At 42.1% G+C, this 18369-nt stretch overlaps 1 protein-coding gene across 1 annotated transcript in view; it reads left to right on the top strand.

Annotated features, from left to right (window-relative positions):
* Positions 1–1389: 1389 nt before the first annotated feature.
* PAK1 (p21 protein (Cdc42/Rac)-activated kinase 1) overlaps positions 1390–18369 on the top strand; it is a 73409-nt gene continuing 56429 nt past the window's right edge. Inside the window, 2 exon segments of the mRNA XM_015569652.1 lie at positions 1390–1592; positions 17443–17650. Coding sequence (XP_015425138.1) covers positions 17461–17650 — 190 coding nt within the window. The 5' untranslated portion in view covers positions 1390–1592; positions 17443–17460.

Genomic DNA, 18369 nt, shown 5'->3' with positions numbered 1-18369 from the left:
TCTTTTGAGAGCCAAATTTTTTAAACTTAAACTATATAGGTAGGTACATTGTTATTAACTTAATTAGGGTACTCCTAAGGCTTAGGAAGAGCCACACTCAAGGGGCCAAAGAGCTGCATGTGGCTCGTGAGCCGCAGTTTGCCGACTACAGGTCTAAGTCATTACCATCTTCTCTCAACTGGAGTCCTGAATCTAATAACTAGATTCTATCACGCTCTCCTCTTCTTTTTTTAAATATATTTTATTGATTTTTTACAGAGAGAAAGGGAGAGAGGGATAGAGAGTCAGCAACATCGATGAGAGAGAAACATCAATTAGCTGCCTTCTGCACACCTCCTACTGGGGATGTGCCAGCAACCAAGGTACATGCCCTTGACTGGAATCGAACCTGGGACCCTTCAGTCCCCAGGCCAATGCTCTATTCACTGAGCCAAACCAATCAGGGCTCTCCTCTATTTTTCATCATTTAGTGATCTTGTAAAAATGTAAATTAGACCTTGACCTTCTGCTTAAAACCTTCCAGAGCCCTCCCATTGCTAAAATTTAGGACAAAATCTGAACTCCTAGTTATGACCTGGAAGAGGCCCTACATGATCTGATTCCCGCCATCTCTCTAAAGAGCAGGATGTAGAAGGGGAGTTGGTGAGGTAATGTTACCTCCGAGGGGGTATTTGGAAATGTGTGGGTTTTTGTTTTACAGTTTCAATGATACTTACTGGCATTTAGGGGGTGCTGGGCTAGGGTTGGTTGGCACATGTCCTGTAATGTGTTGTTTAGCTCAGGGCCCATTCCAATGCCTGATTTATGGTAGGTGTTTAAGAACACTTGTATGAAACCACATTCTTCTGGACCTCAGTGTTCACCCGTGTAGATTGGTAGAGTGCCTACTTCCTAAGACTGTGGTGAGACAGACATAACCTTTTATAAAGCGCCTGGCACACAATAACACTTAATCCAGGGTGATTGCTGCAGAGCTTTCTTTGCTGTGACTGGGTATAAGCGGCCGCCCATCCTTTCCCCCGGGGCATTAGAATTAGACCCTGTCACCTTTGTGGGGGGTGGGAAGGTGGGTGCACCTCTTTTTCTGAAGCCTAATCTGATGGAGCCGAGGTTTGACTTCAGTTGTCCTGGAGTCCAGGCCGGGCTGCAGAAACGAAGGCACAGAGGTTCTCTTCCTGGCCCCTGGGGCTCACCCAAAACCCTTAACTGGCCCGTGGGAAGCCTAGTCTAAGTGAAAAAATAACCTCCTGCTGGAGACTCAGAGCTGAGAGGGAGGGAAGGTAGTAGTCTCCCCTCCCGCTCTCAGTGCTTCTCAGAAAGGAGAAGCGCGGCTTCCTCCCGCCTCCTGGCCTCCCTTCTTCCCCCGCCCCTTCTGCTTCGCCAACCCCGAAGCAGCGCCTTCACTGCGCGCTGCGAGGGCGGGAGCGTGCTGCACCCGGGAGCTGGGGCGCGGAGCTGCTGGGAGCCCTGCTCCCGCCGACCAGAGGCCCGGGTGGAGCTCGGGCTTTGCGTGGCCAGGCCCGGCGGGAGAGAGGTGCGGCTCTGCGACAAAAACAGTGGCCAGAGATGCCGGGGCCAGCTCTCCCCACCAGGTATTGCCGGCCCAGCAGGGCGATGCTGGGGAGGGGTTAGTGTCTGCAGGCTTCGGAGCAGTGGTGCTGCAAGGTTTGGTAGCTTTAGGGTCTCTTCCCTTAAGAGATCCCAAATGAGAGAAGGGCTGAAGGTGGAATCCTCCGAGGAGCCGACGCTGGGCTAGGCTAGCACTGGGATCAGAGCTGTGGCAGGGAAGGGCGCGAAGGGGAAGCTGGGTTTTGGGGAACTGCTCCGCCTCAGGAACCTTGCTCCTGTACCAGCACCCGCCTGCTTGGTGGCTAGGGCGATACTTTTCCCTTGCCTTCGCTTAGCTACATGCCAGCTGGGATGGTGGGTTCATTTTCCCTCTAGGGTGCTGGGGAGGGGCATTATATTATAAGTGACCTGTTAAGAGGTCCAGTAAACTGGGAGATAGGAAACTTGGGGGGCTGGCCCTGTTCCAGGAGCCTCTGTGGGCCTCAGTTTCCTTATCTCTCCAGCGAAGGGCTTGACATTCTGTTTGCAACTCTGGCTTTTCCGGGCTGTCAGATTGCCTCCTGGAAAAGTGAGCTGGTTTTATAAAGTCCTTCCCGTGGGCGGCAGAGAAGCCCCCTTCACCCTGGAGGAGACAGGTGAACTCTGGCAGCAGACCTGTGTCCTGTCTTCTAGCCAGCTTGTGGATGGCATCTTGCTGGTCTGCTCAGGACCCAGTGGCTTTCTGGGCAAGGCAGAGGTTGAGAATGCTGATTGTTTTGGTGTTGCGTGTAGGTGTGTTGTGTGCAGGGAGGTGGGATTAGGAAGAAGCAGGCCAAGGTATGCTAATGGTTTTTCTCAAAACTGACCAGTCTTTTGATACTTAGGTATAAAGCTGTTTTAAACTAGGCTATCCTCTCTGGAACCCCCTTGTTATTCTGCCAAGTTAATGACAGACTTGGGGTCTGGGTAATGTCTTAATCACTATAATCTTTCCTTCTTGATTATCTGGGACCAAGAAATACATGTCAGGCCTGGTATTAACCTACTTGATTATTTAGGACCTCCTTCCTCTCTTCAGTCTTTTTTTTATGACTCTGCCTCCTTGTCTTCCTCTTTCTACTTTTTCTTTCCTACTCCTGGTGATTTTTTCTATCCTGCGCCTGACCCACCTTTTCTCCCAGCCTCAGTTTCGCTCTTCCTGCTCCCTCATGCTTCCCCTGTCTTGTCCCTTCCCCTCCATTGCTAGTTTTTCCTTCTCTCTCTTGGGTCCTGCTCCTGCTTGGTTAGGCGTTCTTCTCTTCCTTTTAGAAGTATTGATAAAGTTTCTCATTATTATTGGGTTATTGGTTGTAGGGACCTTTGCTCTGGTGTTTGTGTGGTCTGAGCACTCTCTAACTCCCACCTACCTCCCTGGCTTTGGCCTACACTTACAAATCCTTTCCTCCCCAGTGTCAGCCTCTCTCCTCACTGCCTCAGTGCCTTGCGTTGGGCCTACCAATAGGCAGCCTTTCTTCCTGGATTGGTTCCCCACCTCCTTCCTGGAGGGGACTGGGCAGCAGCAGGCAGTAGGGAGAACGTAAGTTGGGAGGTGGGAGGTTGAACACTAGCCTGGGAGGAGAGCAGGAGGGTCCAGTAGGACTGGGCAGAAGCTCACATTCTGGTAAGGTTGACTGGGAGAGGAACAAGACTCTGGCATCTCTGAGGTGTTACTGACCTGGAGGAAAAGAGGTTAACCTTTGTGAGCCCAGAGAAGATGAGGGGGATAACAGGGGTGAGGTGGAGGCAGAGAAGCAGGAGTTCTGGGGGAGAACAGTGGTCTTTTGAAGAAGAGGGTGGCCTGGACAAGATGGGGGTTATTTGTGGATAGTGGTGTGAAAGAGGAACATACAGGTTAATCCTCCTTCCCTCTGAAGGCTGGCTTTTCGGACTGGGTTGTTTCTACTCAGCAAACTCTTCTTGGGCAGTGTTCTCACAGTAAGAGAGTGAGAGGGGAAGCGGAGATAAGGCAGGATTGCAGCTTTCCTGGCACTTACTGTCTAGACTAGAATGTGGAATGTGTATACACACAAAAAGCTTTGAATATGGCATCCATCCATCATGAGACATTGTCTGAATCATCTATTCTGGGTTAGTTATGGTATCAGGTGCTGGGGATACACAAATGGAAACTGGACTCAGTTGCTGCCTCCCAGTACAGGTGAAGGAGTACGGATATCTGTAACCTCATGCCATAAACGTATGTGGTATAAAAGAAGTACAAAGGGCCGTGATAACACAGAGGGAACTTTTGATTCATCAAGTCAGCGACAGAGCTGGGTCCTAAACTCAAGTCTTCTTTAAAGGTGACCCCTAGTCTCTTACATCTTCTGGCCCTGTGTGTACATATAGTGTACATAGAGTTTCCTTATATTCTCATTTCTGCCTACCTATGGGGTTAGACTCTAGGTTCTGCTGAGAAGGAAAAAGAACAGTTCTATATGGTAGGTCACTGTGCCATGGCCAAACAAACACTCATTACCTTGGAAGGGTAAGAGACTTGGTCCCTGTTCACTTCTCCTGGCTCTAGGCCATTGGGTGACTTGGTGCTGAGTTCCCTCTATGAGTCATTGGCTCTATTCCTCTCCTTCCTGGGAGGCCCCTCCTCCCTCCCCAGTTTTCTTCAGTTCAACTTCTGGCGGGCAGTACAGTTCAGAGACCAGATGAAGCTAGGCGAGGCATTTTACTTCCATTGGCATCTGTAATATAAGGATTTAGCAGCTCATAGGACTGGTGAAGATCAAGTGAAATAATGCATATGTGAAACTGCCCTGGAACTTGTAAAGCGCTCTGTACAAATGTTACTGTAGTTGTTCCCGAATGCATGTTCAGCCAGGAAAAATGCTCAGGTGCTGCAGCCTGAAAGAAGTGCTCAGGGTTGCTCACTGACGACAGCTGAACCCCAACCCTTGATCATAAAGGAAAAGGAGGGGGCTAGAGAGTGATTTGGAGACCCCATGCTGAAAGAGGTATAGTGATTTGTTTAAGGTCAAGCAAATAGTAGGTGGCAAGTATAAAAATATATTGTTTTTAGTGATGCCTTGTGATATAGGAAAAAAAAAAAAAAGAAAGAAAGGAAGGAAGGGGGAGGAATTTAAAAGCAGACTGACCTCAATTCAAATTCTGGTTCTACCACTTACTAGCTATCTGGTTTTTAATCTTTCTGAGTTTCATATGTAAAATAGAAGATATTTATACTTACCTTGAGGAGCTATAATAACATTTCAAAATAATTCTGTAAAAAAGAAAAATACATACAGTAGGGACTTGATAGCTATACTTATTCTTACCTTGCAAAAATAAACTCTGAAGTCACCTTCTTAAGGAAGTCTCCCCTCGCTGTGGGGCTACTAAGGGCCCCTCTTTTGGATTCATGCAGCACTCATGTGCTTCCTCTCATCACGCAGTGGCCCTTACCATGCTGTCCTATCATTGTGGTTTATGCATCTGCTTCTCCCATTAGTATGCGAATATTTTGAAAGCAGCCACAGTGTCTGGTAAATCTTGGTGTCTACTTGGTGTGTACTCTTGCTAAGCCCTATGTAGTTGCTAGGAGTACATTGGTAAACACAGCAGACTTAGTTGCTCCTTTGGGAAGCTTACTGTTGATTGAGGAAGATATATAGTAAGTAAGCAAATAGAATTAAAATTCACCATAGATGCTGTGAAAAGCAAGTGTTCCATTTGGTTTCTATCTCTCTCTCCCTCTCCCTTCCTCTCTGAGGTCAATAAAAATATATTTAAAAAAAGACTTCCATTTATTTATGTCAGGTTTAAGATACGTATGAGAAATACAGGTGGGGTTGTCTAACAGATTGTATTTAGTCTGAAAGACAGATTTTGGGCTAGAGACAGACACTTGGCTAGAGATATCAACATATAGATGATACGTAAAGCCATGGGAATGGATGAGATCATTTGTTGGAGAGTGTAGTGTATGAAGAATGGAGGTTCCTAGTCTTGGACATATAGAGGATAGCTAGTGAAGGAAGATAGGAGTAGACAGAAAGATAGAAGGAAAGACAGGTGAATGTGCATTCCCAGAAGCCAAGAAAATAGAGCATTTGAAAGAGAAGGGAGATCAGTTATGTTGAATGTTGCTGAGAAATTGAATAAGGTGAGAATAGAATAGTTGATTTGGTTTTTTATTTATTTTTTAAAATATGTTTTTATTGATTTTTTTTAGAGTGAGAGGAAGGGAGAGAGAGAGAGAGAGAAACATCCATGTGAAAGAAAAACATTGATTGGCTACCTCCTGCACACCCACACTGGGCATTTGAAACATGGGCATTCAATTCCCTGACTGGGAATTGAACTGGCGTGACCTTTTGGTGCTTGGGAGGACACTCAACCAACTGAGCCACACTGGCCAGTTGATTTGGCAACATGGATATAATTGGTAATCTTGAAAGACTACTTTTGGTGAAATAATAGGATGTTAGTTGGCAAACAGAAGGGGAGGGAGTTGGATAGTGTACTAGTAAGTAGACACTCCTTTTGAGAAGTTTTGCTATAAATGGGAACAAAAAACTAAGTGGTATTTGGAGGAGGATGTTGGTGTCAAGGGAAAGGAGTGTGTGTGTGTGTATGTGTGTGTGTCTGTCTGTCTGAATAGGAGACACATAGGATATTTACCCAGTGTTCTTATATCAGACCAAAAATTTGAAGATAAAGTTTGATTTTTTTCTTTTTCTTTTTTTCTCACACTGTACATTCACTCTCGAAATAAATAATTTGGCTCTACCTTCAAAATATATCAACCTTGGTAATACTTCTTTCTACTTACTACCATTCATTCAAGCCACCATTAGTTCTCACTTGGATTATTGTAATTACTTCTTAATGATCTCACTACTTTTCCTCCCCTGAGATCACTGCTCAAAACTCTTCACTGTTTTCTCACACTTACTGCAAAATCCAAACTTACTGTGTTCTGTAAGGTCCTGCATAATCTAACCTCTGGCTGTCATCTCCAATCTCACTTTCCTTCCACATTCTCCTTGTTCACTCAACTCTTGTCTTGTTGGCCTTTTTGCCATTCCCCACGCCCAAATGTTCTTATCTAGGACAATTGTACTTACTGCTCCCTCAGCTTAAAATGCTTCCCGGTATGATTACTATGATTTGCTGTCTTATTTCATTCAGATCTTAAGTGTGTCTTCCTTAGAGAAGCCTGTTCTGATCACCTTTTTTTATGTACCACCTCCATCCCTGTCTCCCCGCTCTCCTTTCACATATACTACTCTTCAGTTTTCATTATGGACTTGAAATGTATATTTATTTTCTTATTTCTTTGTTTACCTCTCCTAACTAGTTCATACACTCCATGAACACAGGAACTTTGTCTTATTCACCTAGATTAGTACTGGTACATTGTAGATGCTCAATAAATATATGTTGAATGGCTGAATATATCTAAGAGAGATATATTCAGTCTTTGTCAATCACCATTATATTTTGTCTCTCTGATTTTGACCCCTCTTAAGTACCTCATGTAAGTAGAATCAGAGAGAGAGAGAGAGAGAGAGAGAGAGAGAGAGAGAGAGAGAGAGACAGAAAATATTAATGGAGCTGAAAGAGGATATCATTCCAGGTGAGAGAGAGAGTACAAGTACAGATATATATATATATATTTGATTTTAGAGAGGAAGGGAGATGTAAAGAGAGATAGAAGCATCAATGATGAGAGAGAATCATTGATCAACTGCCTCTTGCATGCCCCATACTGGGGATTGAGCCTGCAACCCGGGCATATGCTTGACTGGGAACCTGGTTTTCATAGATTGATGGTCAACCACTGAGCAACACTGGCTGGGTGAGAGAATGGCTTTTGATGGGACACCTTCTTTACTGTAACTGGATGGTGCAGGTGCAGGGAGGCATGTAATTTGGGGGTGGGAAGATGGAGTTCTCTTGCAAAGATTTCTGTTTTCTCATGGAAGATAATCTTATCAACTAAAGGTGAGTAGAGAATCCAGTTGAATGCCCATTTGAGGTAAGATAATCACAGCTAGGGAGGTACCATAATTTTCAAGTGAAGCCAGGTATGTTCTCAAGGGCATTCAACTGCTTCAGTATAGAGACAGTTGGGAGATAGACTAGTTCAATTTCCAATTGAAGTTGGAAACAGAAAAGGCAAGGGAGTGATTTTAAAAAAAATCAGAGTTGTTTAGATTGATTGATCAGATTTGTTTAAAGTATCTGACAGATTTTACTTAGATTCAGTTATGCATTGCCCATAGTTAACATGTAAGTTTTAGTTCACTGGTCCCTACCTCATGAACAGGTTCCTACTGTAATATGACGGTCCATACCATTGTGAACTTTTGGCACATTATAGTGTATTTATTATATAGTAATTTCTAGTTGCCCTTTTTTCCTTTTCTTATTGTGGTAAAATATGTATAACAAAATTTACCATCTTACGTATTTTTAAGTGTACAGTACAGTGGTATTAAATACATTTATATTATTGTGCAACTGTTATCACCATCTATTCCCATTAGACTTCATCTTGTAAAACTGGAACTCTATACCTATTAAACCCATTCACCCCTCCTCCAGCCCCTCTCAGCCACCATCGTATTTTCTGTCTCCATGATTTTGACTATTCCAGGTGCTTCATATAAGTGGAATCATACATTATTTGTCTATTTGTGATGGGCTTATTTCACTTGCATAATGTCTTCAAAGTTTATTCATGTCATTGCATATTGCAGAATTTCCTTTCTTTTCTGAATAATATTGCATTGTATGTATATACCACACTTTGCTTATTCATTCATCTGTCAATGTATTGCATCAACACTTTAGCTATTGTGAATAATGGTGCTATGAATATGGGTATAACAAACATATTTTTGAAACCCTGCTTTCAATTCTTTTGGGTATATACTTAGAAGTGGAATTGCTGGATCGTACAGTCATTATATTTTTATTTTTAAACTTGAGGACTGGTGCATGAAATTCATGCATGGGTAAGATCCCTCCGCCTGGCTGGTGATCAGGGCCAATCAAGGCCTTCCGGCTGCCAGCTGGGACCTTCCTTCATTCTGCGCCGCCCCCTGGTGGTCAGCGCATGTCATAGCAAGCGATCAAACTCCCCGTCTCCCGGTTGAACTCCCGAAGGGGACACTTTATCTATTAGCCTTTTATATATATAGATTATTATTATTTTTTAAATCCTCACCTGAGGATATTTTTCCACTGATTTTTAGAGAGAGTGGAAGAGAGAGAGAAAGACAGAGAAATATCTATGTGGGAGAAGCACATCGATTGGTTGCCTTCTGCATGAGCACTGACCAGGACCCAGGCTGGGGAGGAGCCTGCAACCGAGATACATGCCGACTGGATTTGAACCCGGGGCCCTTTGGTCTGCAGGCCGACGCTCTATCCACTGAGCCAAACCAGCTAGGGCCTGTAATTCTATTTTTAATTTGTTAAGGAAGTGCTATTTCTGTTTTCCACAGTTGCTTTATCATCTTACATTCCTACCAACAGTGCACAAGGGTCCCATTTTCTCCACATCCTCACCAATACTTGTGTTTTTTTAATAGTAGCCATCCTAATGGTGGCGAGGTGGTATCTCATTGTAGTTTTGACTTGCATTTTTCTAATGATTAGTCACGTTAAACATCTTTTTATTTGCTTATTGGCCATTTGTATATCTTCTTTGGAAAAATGTCTGTTCAAACCCATTGCCCATTTTTTTCTTTTCATTTTTAAATATATTTTTTTTTTATTGTTGATAGTATTACAGATATCTCCCATTTTCCCCCTTCTCCCCCCTCCTCCCAGCCCCTATCCACCACCCCAGGTTTTCACTACCCTATTGCCTGTGTCCATCCATTGCCCATTTTTGAATCAGGCTCTTTTGTTTTTTGTTGTTGTTGCTGTTGAGTTTTAGAAGATTAATGTTGTGGCTTTTAAAAAATAATTATTTATTGATTGGAGAGAGAGAGAACATTGATTTGTTGTTTCACTTAGTTATGCATTCATTGATTGATTCTTATATGTGCCCTGTCTGGGGATTGAACCCAGAAGCTTGGTGTATTGGGACCATGGTCTAACCAACTGATCTACCAGGGTTGAGGATTGATGGTTTTTGATTTTTGAGTGATTCTGACAGACTATGATTAGGGAAAAAGAGAAGCAAAGGCAGAGGGGACTAATGGATAGTGCATTGGAGCTTAAAACGAAGTCTAGGAATTGTGGTGGAAGTTCTTGAGTAAGTGAGCTGTATGAATAAGAGGTTGTGTTTGGAGTAGATATGACTCATTCCAAATATTGGAGTAGATGCACATTTTGGTGGTAAGGTTCAGGATGTGATCATGGTAGTACCGGCTAACTTGGACTGGAGGTCAGCAACTTGGCCAGAGTGTTGGAAGATCATTAACGTGGCTGTCAAAGTCACCTAGAATGGTAACTGCCGTGGTGCAGAGGAAGGCTGATCTAGGAACTAAAGCCTTTGAGTGGGGTGGCCAGGAAGTGAGTATGAGGCAGCAAGAAAGTGTGATAGCAGCCAGTGGAGGCTACTAAAACGAACAGAGGTTTCTACAAGAGGAAGAGAAAGAAATAGTTTTATGAAATGGCACTGAAAATTAAGGACAACATTGATGGGTTGGGTATGAGAGAGAACACAGCTTCCCGTAGAGAGGGCTGCTAGAGAGGACTCTTCTTCAGATGATAGCCAGGCTTCCTTTAAGGCAAGGAGGCAAGGAGTCGGAAAGGGGTGAGGAATTTGGTCAGACAAGAGGGTAGAAAAGGTTGGGAGTGAGAGTGTGAGTGATTGAGAGTGACGGAAGTAAATGGGCACTAGAAGCTTGATTGGCTTAGTCTGGATATCCTTTAGAGGCAAGAGGGCAGTCCATTTTCATGCTGTGGTTCTTAATACTTCCAAGAGAAAATGTTCCTTTGAGGCAGCATGTGGCATTGTGGGAAACCACAGGATATGTTCAGGCAGCGATTACCTGGAAGATCATCTATTTAGGAGACAGCAGAATAGATTCCAGTGTTTCTTGGAAGATTGAACCAGATTGCCTATTGATCCCGTCTCAGATCGTATGGGCTATTTTAGTGATGATTTTCTCAGCTCGGGCCACTCGTTAAGAGGTCTAGAGGTTTGAAGCTTACTCTTGGGAGTAGCTCAACTGGTGCTGCAGGTCAGGAAGGTAGGGAGAGGATTATAAGACCTTTGGTATTGGTTTCTGGAAGTAACTCTAGGGACTATTTTTCAGGGGTGGTAGGAATGAGGAAGATGTGCAGGTGTGATTGGTTGGAGGAGGAGAGGATGAAGGTACCAGGCCAACCTTAATGACCTTAATTAAGTCTGACACCAAATCTCTCTGCCTTTTCCATCTCACTTTGCTTGCCTCTCAGACCTCGCCAATTGCAAGAAGCCTCCCAGGTACACTTCTTTGTTCATTCCGTCTCAAATAATAATCAGTGTAGAAAATACTTGTAAGGGAATCAGAGTTATCAGAGGCGAGTCATGGCTTTCTCCCTATTTCATTGAGTGATCTTAGATAAATTGCATACCCCTTTGGTTTCAGGTTCCTAACTATAACATAAAGATTTGGAACTGACTGATTTTTCAAGATTCTTCCAGTTCCTAGTGCTTCCTTTTCTCTTCCCACTAAAACAGGTTGCTTTTTAGTGAACCTGTACTATTACCAGGCCTGTGCTGGCCCGACTCTGGAATACAGAGGTTAATCAGATTCAGTTTTATACCTTGATTTGTTCATAGTCTGGTGAAATTAATGTGATGAAATATGGAAACTGCTGCTTAGAAGTATGTATAAAATGCTATTAAATTGGGGGAAGGAAGATGTAGAGGGGGTGTTCTGTGAAGATTTTCATAGAGGAAGTGAGTCAAACTGGGTCTTGAAGATTGAGTCGGACTTTGTTTGGCAGGCGAGTTGGGACATTTTCAGCAGGGAGAGCAGTGTGGGCAAAGGCAGGGGCGTGAATGCATATTGAGCTGGGACAACCCGTTTAGGAAATAGCGGAGAAAAACTGGAGAGGTGAGTGGGGGATGTGAACACATATTTATTGGATATTTATTTTGTGCCAGGTAGCATGCTAGATGCTTTTATATATGCTTTTTAATTCTCATAACTGTATAAGTAGGTAGCCTTATTTGAATTTTGCTAAGAGGAAACTGAGGGTTAGAAATTAAAGTAGCTTTCCTAACCGTCCAGAAGCAGCCTCCAGCTTTCCTCCCTGCTACCTCAGCAGTTGTTTTCTTCTTGCTAAAGTGGCTGGAGGCTGCATAGCGGGAGTGTCTTTGACATGTCAGAAGGACATCCCTCAGCAAATTCAAGACCGCAGCATTCTAGGCCTCTGCCAAAGAAAACCTCCTGGCACAATTTAAAGATCAGATTCTCATAACTAGGTGTCAAGGGCATGCAGTACTCCCCAGTCTTGGGGGGAGTATAGGTCATGCCAGTTTCAGCTGCTCTGAGTTGTCGGAACTGAGAAATGTGATTAATATATATTTGGAATAAATTTTATTTCTTCTTCTTCCTTTCTCTCCTTCATTTAAAATAATGGTCTGAGGGGCGGGGGGGAGTTATTAGGGGTTATCTAGTCGGTCCCTTTGCCTCTAGCATGAACAGTGAGGTGTGATGATGTGGTGGAAGAAAAGGAGGTTTGGTTATAGACTTCATTTCAGGTTCCTGCCCCTGCTGCCCACCAGCTATGTGACCCTGGGTGACTGGAAACATCTCTGAGATTTTGTTTCTTCTGATTTGCTCACTATTTTATCTCCAGCACCTAGCACAGCCTGGCAAACAGTAGGTAATAAATAAATATTTGCATGAATGACTGAGAAAATCGATACCAATTGAATAGATTTCCAAGTTTTCTGTAAACTTCCACAAGTGATCTATTGTTAATTCAAATATCAGCCCCAAATGATGGCAGAAATCCTATTTGTGAAGATAGTTTGCCCAGAAGGTTCTCTGGGGAAACTGTTTTAGAATTTTAGGCAAGTTTCTTAGGCAGTGTAAAGACTCTCCCAGACTTCCCAAGTCTCATTGTGTGAGCTCTCGGCTTCACAGAGAATTCACTGCAGACGGGTAGCAGCTGGTCCCTCCTTCAGGCAACACCTTTTTTTTCATTGTCATCTCTTTACAGCCTTTAAAAAAGTCAACAGTGTCATCTTTTATTTTTAACATGAGACATTCATTGCATAGATCTAGATTTGCTAAGGGACCATTTTCTGACTAAAAAATGCTGTAAAAGACCCTCTGTGATTCCTGCACCCTACTTTTTCACCTTCACGTTGCCTTCTTCCACACTGTACTCTCGCACTTATATTATTCCCGTGGTCTAGGATGCATTTGCCTTCATTGCTCTCCATCAAAATCATTTATTTATTGTCTGTTTTCTTTGGTTCAGATACTAGACCAGTGCTGTTCCAGACCAATTACATCAGAGCTTAAGCCACAACTTCTTAATAGGAAAATTTTCAAACATACAGCAAAGTTCAAAGGATTTTATAGTGAATAGCTGTAAAACCACCATCTAGATCAGGGTGGGCAAACTTTTTGACTCGAGGGCCACAATGGGTTCTTAAACTGAACCGGAGGGCCAGAACAAAAGCATGGATGGAGTGTTTGTGTGAACTAATATAAATTCAAAGTAAACATCATTACATAAAAGGGTACAGTCTTTTTTTTTTTTTTTTAGTTTTATTCATTTCAAATGGGCCGGATCCGGCCCGCCGGCCGTAGTTTGCCCACGGCTGATCTAGATTCTTCTACCATAAACATTTTCATATACTTGTTTTATCACATCCATTATATATTATATATTGACATGTATAGTATAGCCCATCCCTAAGTTCATCCATTAATCAATTTTATTTTTAAAAATGCATTTCAAAGTAAATTGCAGATATTAGTATACTTCCCCTTAAGTACTTCAGCTGGTGCTTTAAGAAGCTCATAGGGATTCTAATAGTCGAGAGTCAAAGACCACTAGTTTGACCTATTTATTACCCTACTCTTAATACCATCTCTTCTTATGAAGCCTCATTGATTACCTTAATTCAATATAGGTATTCCTTCCTGTGTCTTCTGACATTTTATCGCTTGTACTGTTCTATGGCACTCTTTTAAATGGCCTGGCATTGTGGTTTTCTAGGTCCTGTCTATCCTGCTTTCTAGACTGTGAGAACCTCTAGAGTTGGGATCATGTCTTTTTCATTTATTTGTCTCCAAATCTCTGGTTTCTGGCATAGCACCTTACATGTAAGTACTTAGTAAAAAGTTATTGATTTGAGTTGTACTTGAATGAGGAACCTGCAACTACAGCAAAAGGTGTATATAACTTTCATGTGGATTTGTATATCTTCTTTGGTGCTTATTAGCTCCTGGAAGAAATTTGGGAACTATCAATCAAGTCCAGCCCAAACATGTTTATATATTTCTATATTTGCTATTGGCTAGATGTGACCAACCTAAACTTAAATCAGAAGTAGAAGTCAGGTCAGAAAAGGGACAAAGAGGCTAGAATACCTCAAATATAGTTGGAAAATCCTTTGGCGGAGAGTCTGAAGACATGGATTCTAATCCCCACCTTTATTTATTTATTTAAAAAAATATTTGTATTGATTTCAGAGAGGAAGGGAGAGAGAGAGAAACATCAATGACGAGAGAAAAATCATTGATCGGCTGCCACCTGCATGCCTTCGCAGTAGGGACTGAACCCGCAACCTGGGCATGTGCCCTGACCGGGAATTGAACCGTGACCTCATGGTTCATAGGTTGATGCTCAACCACAGAGCCATGCCAGCTGGGTGAAAGATGATTTCAGGTATCTAAAGTTCTGTCTGGGGAAGAGGCAATAATCTTTTCTGAATAGCCCTAAGAGATGGTATTTAGGACTAATAGGTGGAAGTAGTTTTTGTTTGTTTATTTACTTGTTTATTTGTTCACTTGTTCTTTTATTTGTTCAACAAGTCTTTATTCATTACCTATTCTTTGCCAGGCCTGGGGTTGGGGATTGAGAAGTAAACAAGACTGGATTTTGTTTTGGGGGTGTTCATAGTCTGGCAGGGGAGAGGAATGAAAGGGGAGGCAAATGTGTAAACAAGTAATTGCCATGCAGTGTGAGGTAGGCAGAACTTAATATAAGTGAGAATTCGCTAAGTGAGGTGGCCAAAGATAGAATAGGCTGACTTTTGAGACTGTAGATTTTTTTTTTTTATCACTGGAGGTTTTCAACCATAGGCAGGAGACCTAGGCTGGAATATGGTGCAGTGAATTCAAACATTGTATTTCAAAAGCAGATTTTATGTTTTAAGTAACTTGGGCTCTTTTTGAAAGTGGAGCTCTACCACCAAGAATTCCCCAGGCGCAGTGAAAGAACTGAGAAATGAAGAAAAGCTGTATGTATCAGAAAGGCTGATGAAGCCTTTTTTGGCACAGTCCTGGGCTGTGGTCATAAAAGGGAGTTACAGTCAATGAAGTTGTTGGCTGAAGAGGCAAGGAAGGGCCTGCTTAGAGTATCAGGTGGCCGCAGGGAGTATAATTTTGGAACTGGCAGTTCGCAGTGGGAAAGTGTACTTGAGAACTGAGCCGGTAGAAGCTCTCTTTGGCGGTGCTGAGGGACCTGGGTTGGGGCTGGTAGGGAAAAGCAAGAGCAGAGCTTCAAAGTGCAATTGGAAGAAATGGATAAAAAGCACACCACCCAGAGAGTTAGTCTAGACAAGATTGTCTTTACTTACTTGATTTATTTTGTTTCAAAAAAGAAGTAAGGAGCAATTGGTGTGCCAGAGGAAGGTCAGGATGAATTGTATAAAAAGATGGAGTTCGAATTTGACCTGGAAAGATGAGTAGGAGACATCATTGACCAGAAGCACTGGGGAGTCAGGAGGGGGTAAGAGACTATTTGGCAAATTCGGGAGAACAGAGATTTCTGAGGTATAGTTTGAATGTAAGTTGGGTCCAGGTGTGGTGGCTTAGTGTATAAGGTAGGCCCATGTCAGATTGGGAAGAACCTTAAAACTTCATCTGTATTAAGTTCCTTAATGGCAAGGCATATATCCCTGTGTAAACTTTTTTTTAAAATATATTTTATTGATTTTTTACAGAGAGGAGGGGAGAGGGATAGAGAGTTAGAAACATCGATCAGCTGCCTCCTGCACGCCCCCTACTGGGGATGTGCCCGCAACCAAGGTACATGCCCTTGACCGGAATCGAACCTGGGACCCTTGAGTCCGCAGACCGACGCTCTATCCACTGAGCCAAACCAGTCAGGGCCCTGTGTAAACTTTTGATTAATTAAAAAATTTATTGAATCTACTATAAGTCAGATACTCTACTAGGTACTTTTGGATTGTAAAGGTGACAAAATAGAGCACAACCTTTGGGGAACACTTGCTTCTGGTGAAAACAATTATAATCTAGTAAAAATAAATGTAATAACCTAGAAATATACCATTGCCCTGGGTCTGGTGGAGACATCTAACTGCTTAAAGGTGAGAACAGTTCCAAAGGGCACATGGAGAAAGGATTGGGGGGTGGGGGAGGGAGGGATGAATGCAGGGCATCATTTAGTTTTGCATTTATTAGAAAATGTTAAAAAGACTCCTATAGATTTTGTTTATACCATTTAAGCAATTGATATGTAAGGCAGTGGTATTCAAATCTGGCTGGTATTAAGATCACTAGTTTTTTAAATTACAGAATTTGGCCTTAGCCCAGCCATACAAAATCAAAATTTATGAGAGTTAAACCATGCATCTCTATTTTCTAAAAAGCTCTGGGTAATTATTATGCTGATTTTTTTTATTAGAAACTTTAGTCTTTAAAACACTGTTGTGTTTGACTCCAAGGAGCTTACATTCTAAGTAGTCATGGTTAAAGATATAATATCCTCTGTAGCATGGAAGAATAATGAGAAACTTTATTAATTCTGGAAACATATCTATCCATTGACACTTATTTGAGGTAATAACATCTATCTTCATTAAAACTGTTGCTACCATGTAATAGGAGATTTTACCTCTTTCCCCCCCTTTTTTATTCTTTATATTTTCCAGAAGCATTGGAGATTGCCAATAAATCCAGCATCATATAGGATAGGATGGGTACTTCATTGACCATCGTATATTTAGAATAAGGTCAAATTTTAGAGGAAGGTGATAGTGCAGAGGTGATATAGGCCAGGTGTCCGCAAACTTTTCCTGTAAAGAACTAGATTGTAAATATTTTTAGGTTTGTGGGCATACAGTCTCTGTTGCAACCACTCAGTCCTGCCATTGGAATGCGAAAGAAGCCATAGACCTTTGTAAATGAATGGGTGTTGCTATGTTTCAATAAAACTATTTACAAAGCCTGCAGCTTTACAGACCCTTGATAGAGTGATATAGTCCATTCCAGAGAGGGAATGTTACAAAATCAGAGATAGGCAGAAAATTCACTGTGTGGAATGCTAGTAGCAGTTTTATTTAATCTTCAGGTGAATGAATAAATGGCACACAATGATTAAAGAATTTTTCTAAAGCTAATAAGTGGCACTGGGATTCATACTTAGTTCAGCTGGGCTAAATTTCTATCTTTTAAACTACATCATCATGGTTTTCTGTGTTCTCCAAAGCCTCAGATAGGGGAATGCAGAGAAAAAGCAAGAACCTTGTGAATTTTTAGCAGTGCTTGTCACAGAGTAGGCATTGTATCTTTGAGTACTGTTGACTGAATATGATAGTGGTAGTCGTGGTATGCAGAGAAGGGCTTCAACAGGGCCCTGGAGGAAGGATTGTATAATTTGGATTCTTTTAAACTTTTCAACACATTTCTTTTTGTTCAGAAATAATAAAAATGCTATGTTCTTTTTTTCTGATTCCAGTAGCTGCTGGTGGTGGTGACAATGTCAAATAACGGCCTGGACATTCAAGATAAACCCCCAGCCCCTCCAATGAGAAACACCAGCACTATGATTGGAGCTGGTAGCAAAGACGCCGGAACCCTAAACCACGGCTCCAAACCTCTGCCTCCAAATCCAGAGGAGAAGAAAAAGAAGGACCGGTTTTACAGATCCATCCTACCTGGAGATAAAAGTACGGTATTTCACTTCTTTCTCATAATTTATATACTTATTTATTTTTTTTTTTGGTAACCTGGATAAGAGATTTGTTCTTTCCTCGACTTCATTTTCCTTTAATACCTCCTTCCACCCTATTAAATATTTCTCTTGTCTTTTTTGCCTGAAGTGGCTGGAGTCAAATGGAAAATAGACCTATTAAACTCTTACTAGTATTAATTATTCTGAGCAAAATTCTAAGAAAATAATTATGCTCTTCCCAGACTTTGGACAATCTGTACATGTTTATTTACTTAAACTGTTAATGAACTCTCAGAATGTAAGAAATATTGACAGGTGTTCATTTGGGAGTGTTTTGTTTCCAGACTAGTTTTATGTGGAATGTCTTTTCTCCAGATTCTTGATTGCCTCTTTTTCACTCATATATCTTGAGCTCACACTTAGATTTGGGGATTAAATATCAGTAAGAAGGGCAAGTAGTAGCTGAGGAAAGGAAGCTTGGAAAAGGAAGCAGGACTCAGCAGGAGTTCACTCTGAAAAAGTCGTACCAGCTGGACTCATTTCCTTTTTGTTGACAAAACTTCTAGAAGAATAACCAGGATTTTAACAGTGTATTTGATAAAGTCACTGAAATCCTATGGACAATAGTGAAATAGAGGTTTGGGTGTCCACATGGGTAGATGACCTTTGTTTGACACCCTCAGCTCCAAATATTTATTTAAGGGCTGTTGCTAT

The sequence above is a fragment of the Myotis davidii genome, unplaced genomic scaffold (genome assembly GCF_000327345.1).
Source record: "Myotis davidii unplaced genomic scaffold, ASM32734v1 scaffold646, whole genome shotgun sequence".
Taxonomy (NCBI): Eukaryota; Metazoa; Chordata; class Mammalia; order Chiroptera; family Vespertilionidae; genus Myotis; species Myotis davidii.
The sequence above is the reverse complement of the archived record's forward strand: the minus strand, read 5'-3'. Positions and strand labels throughout refer to the sequence as shown.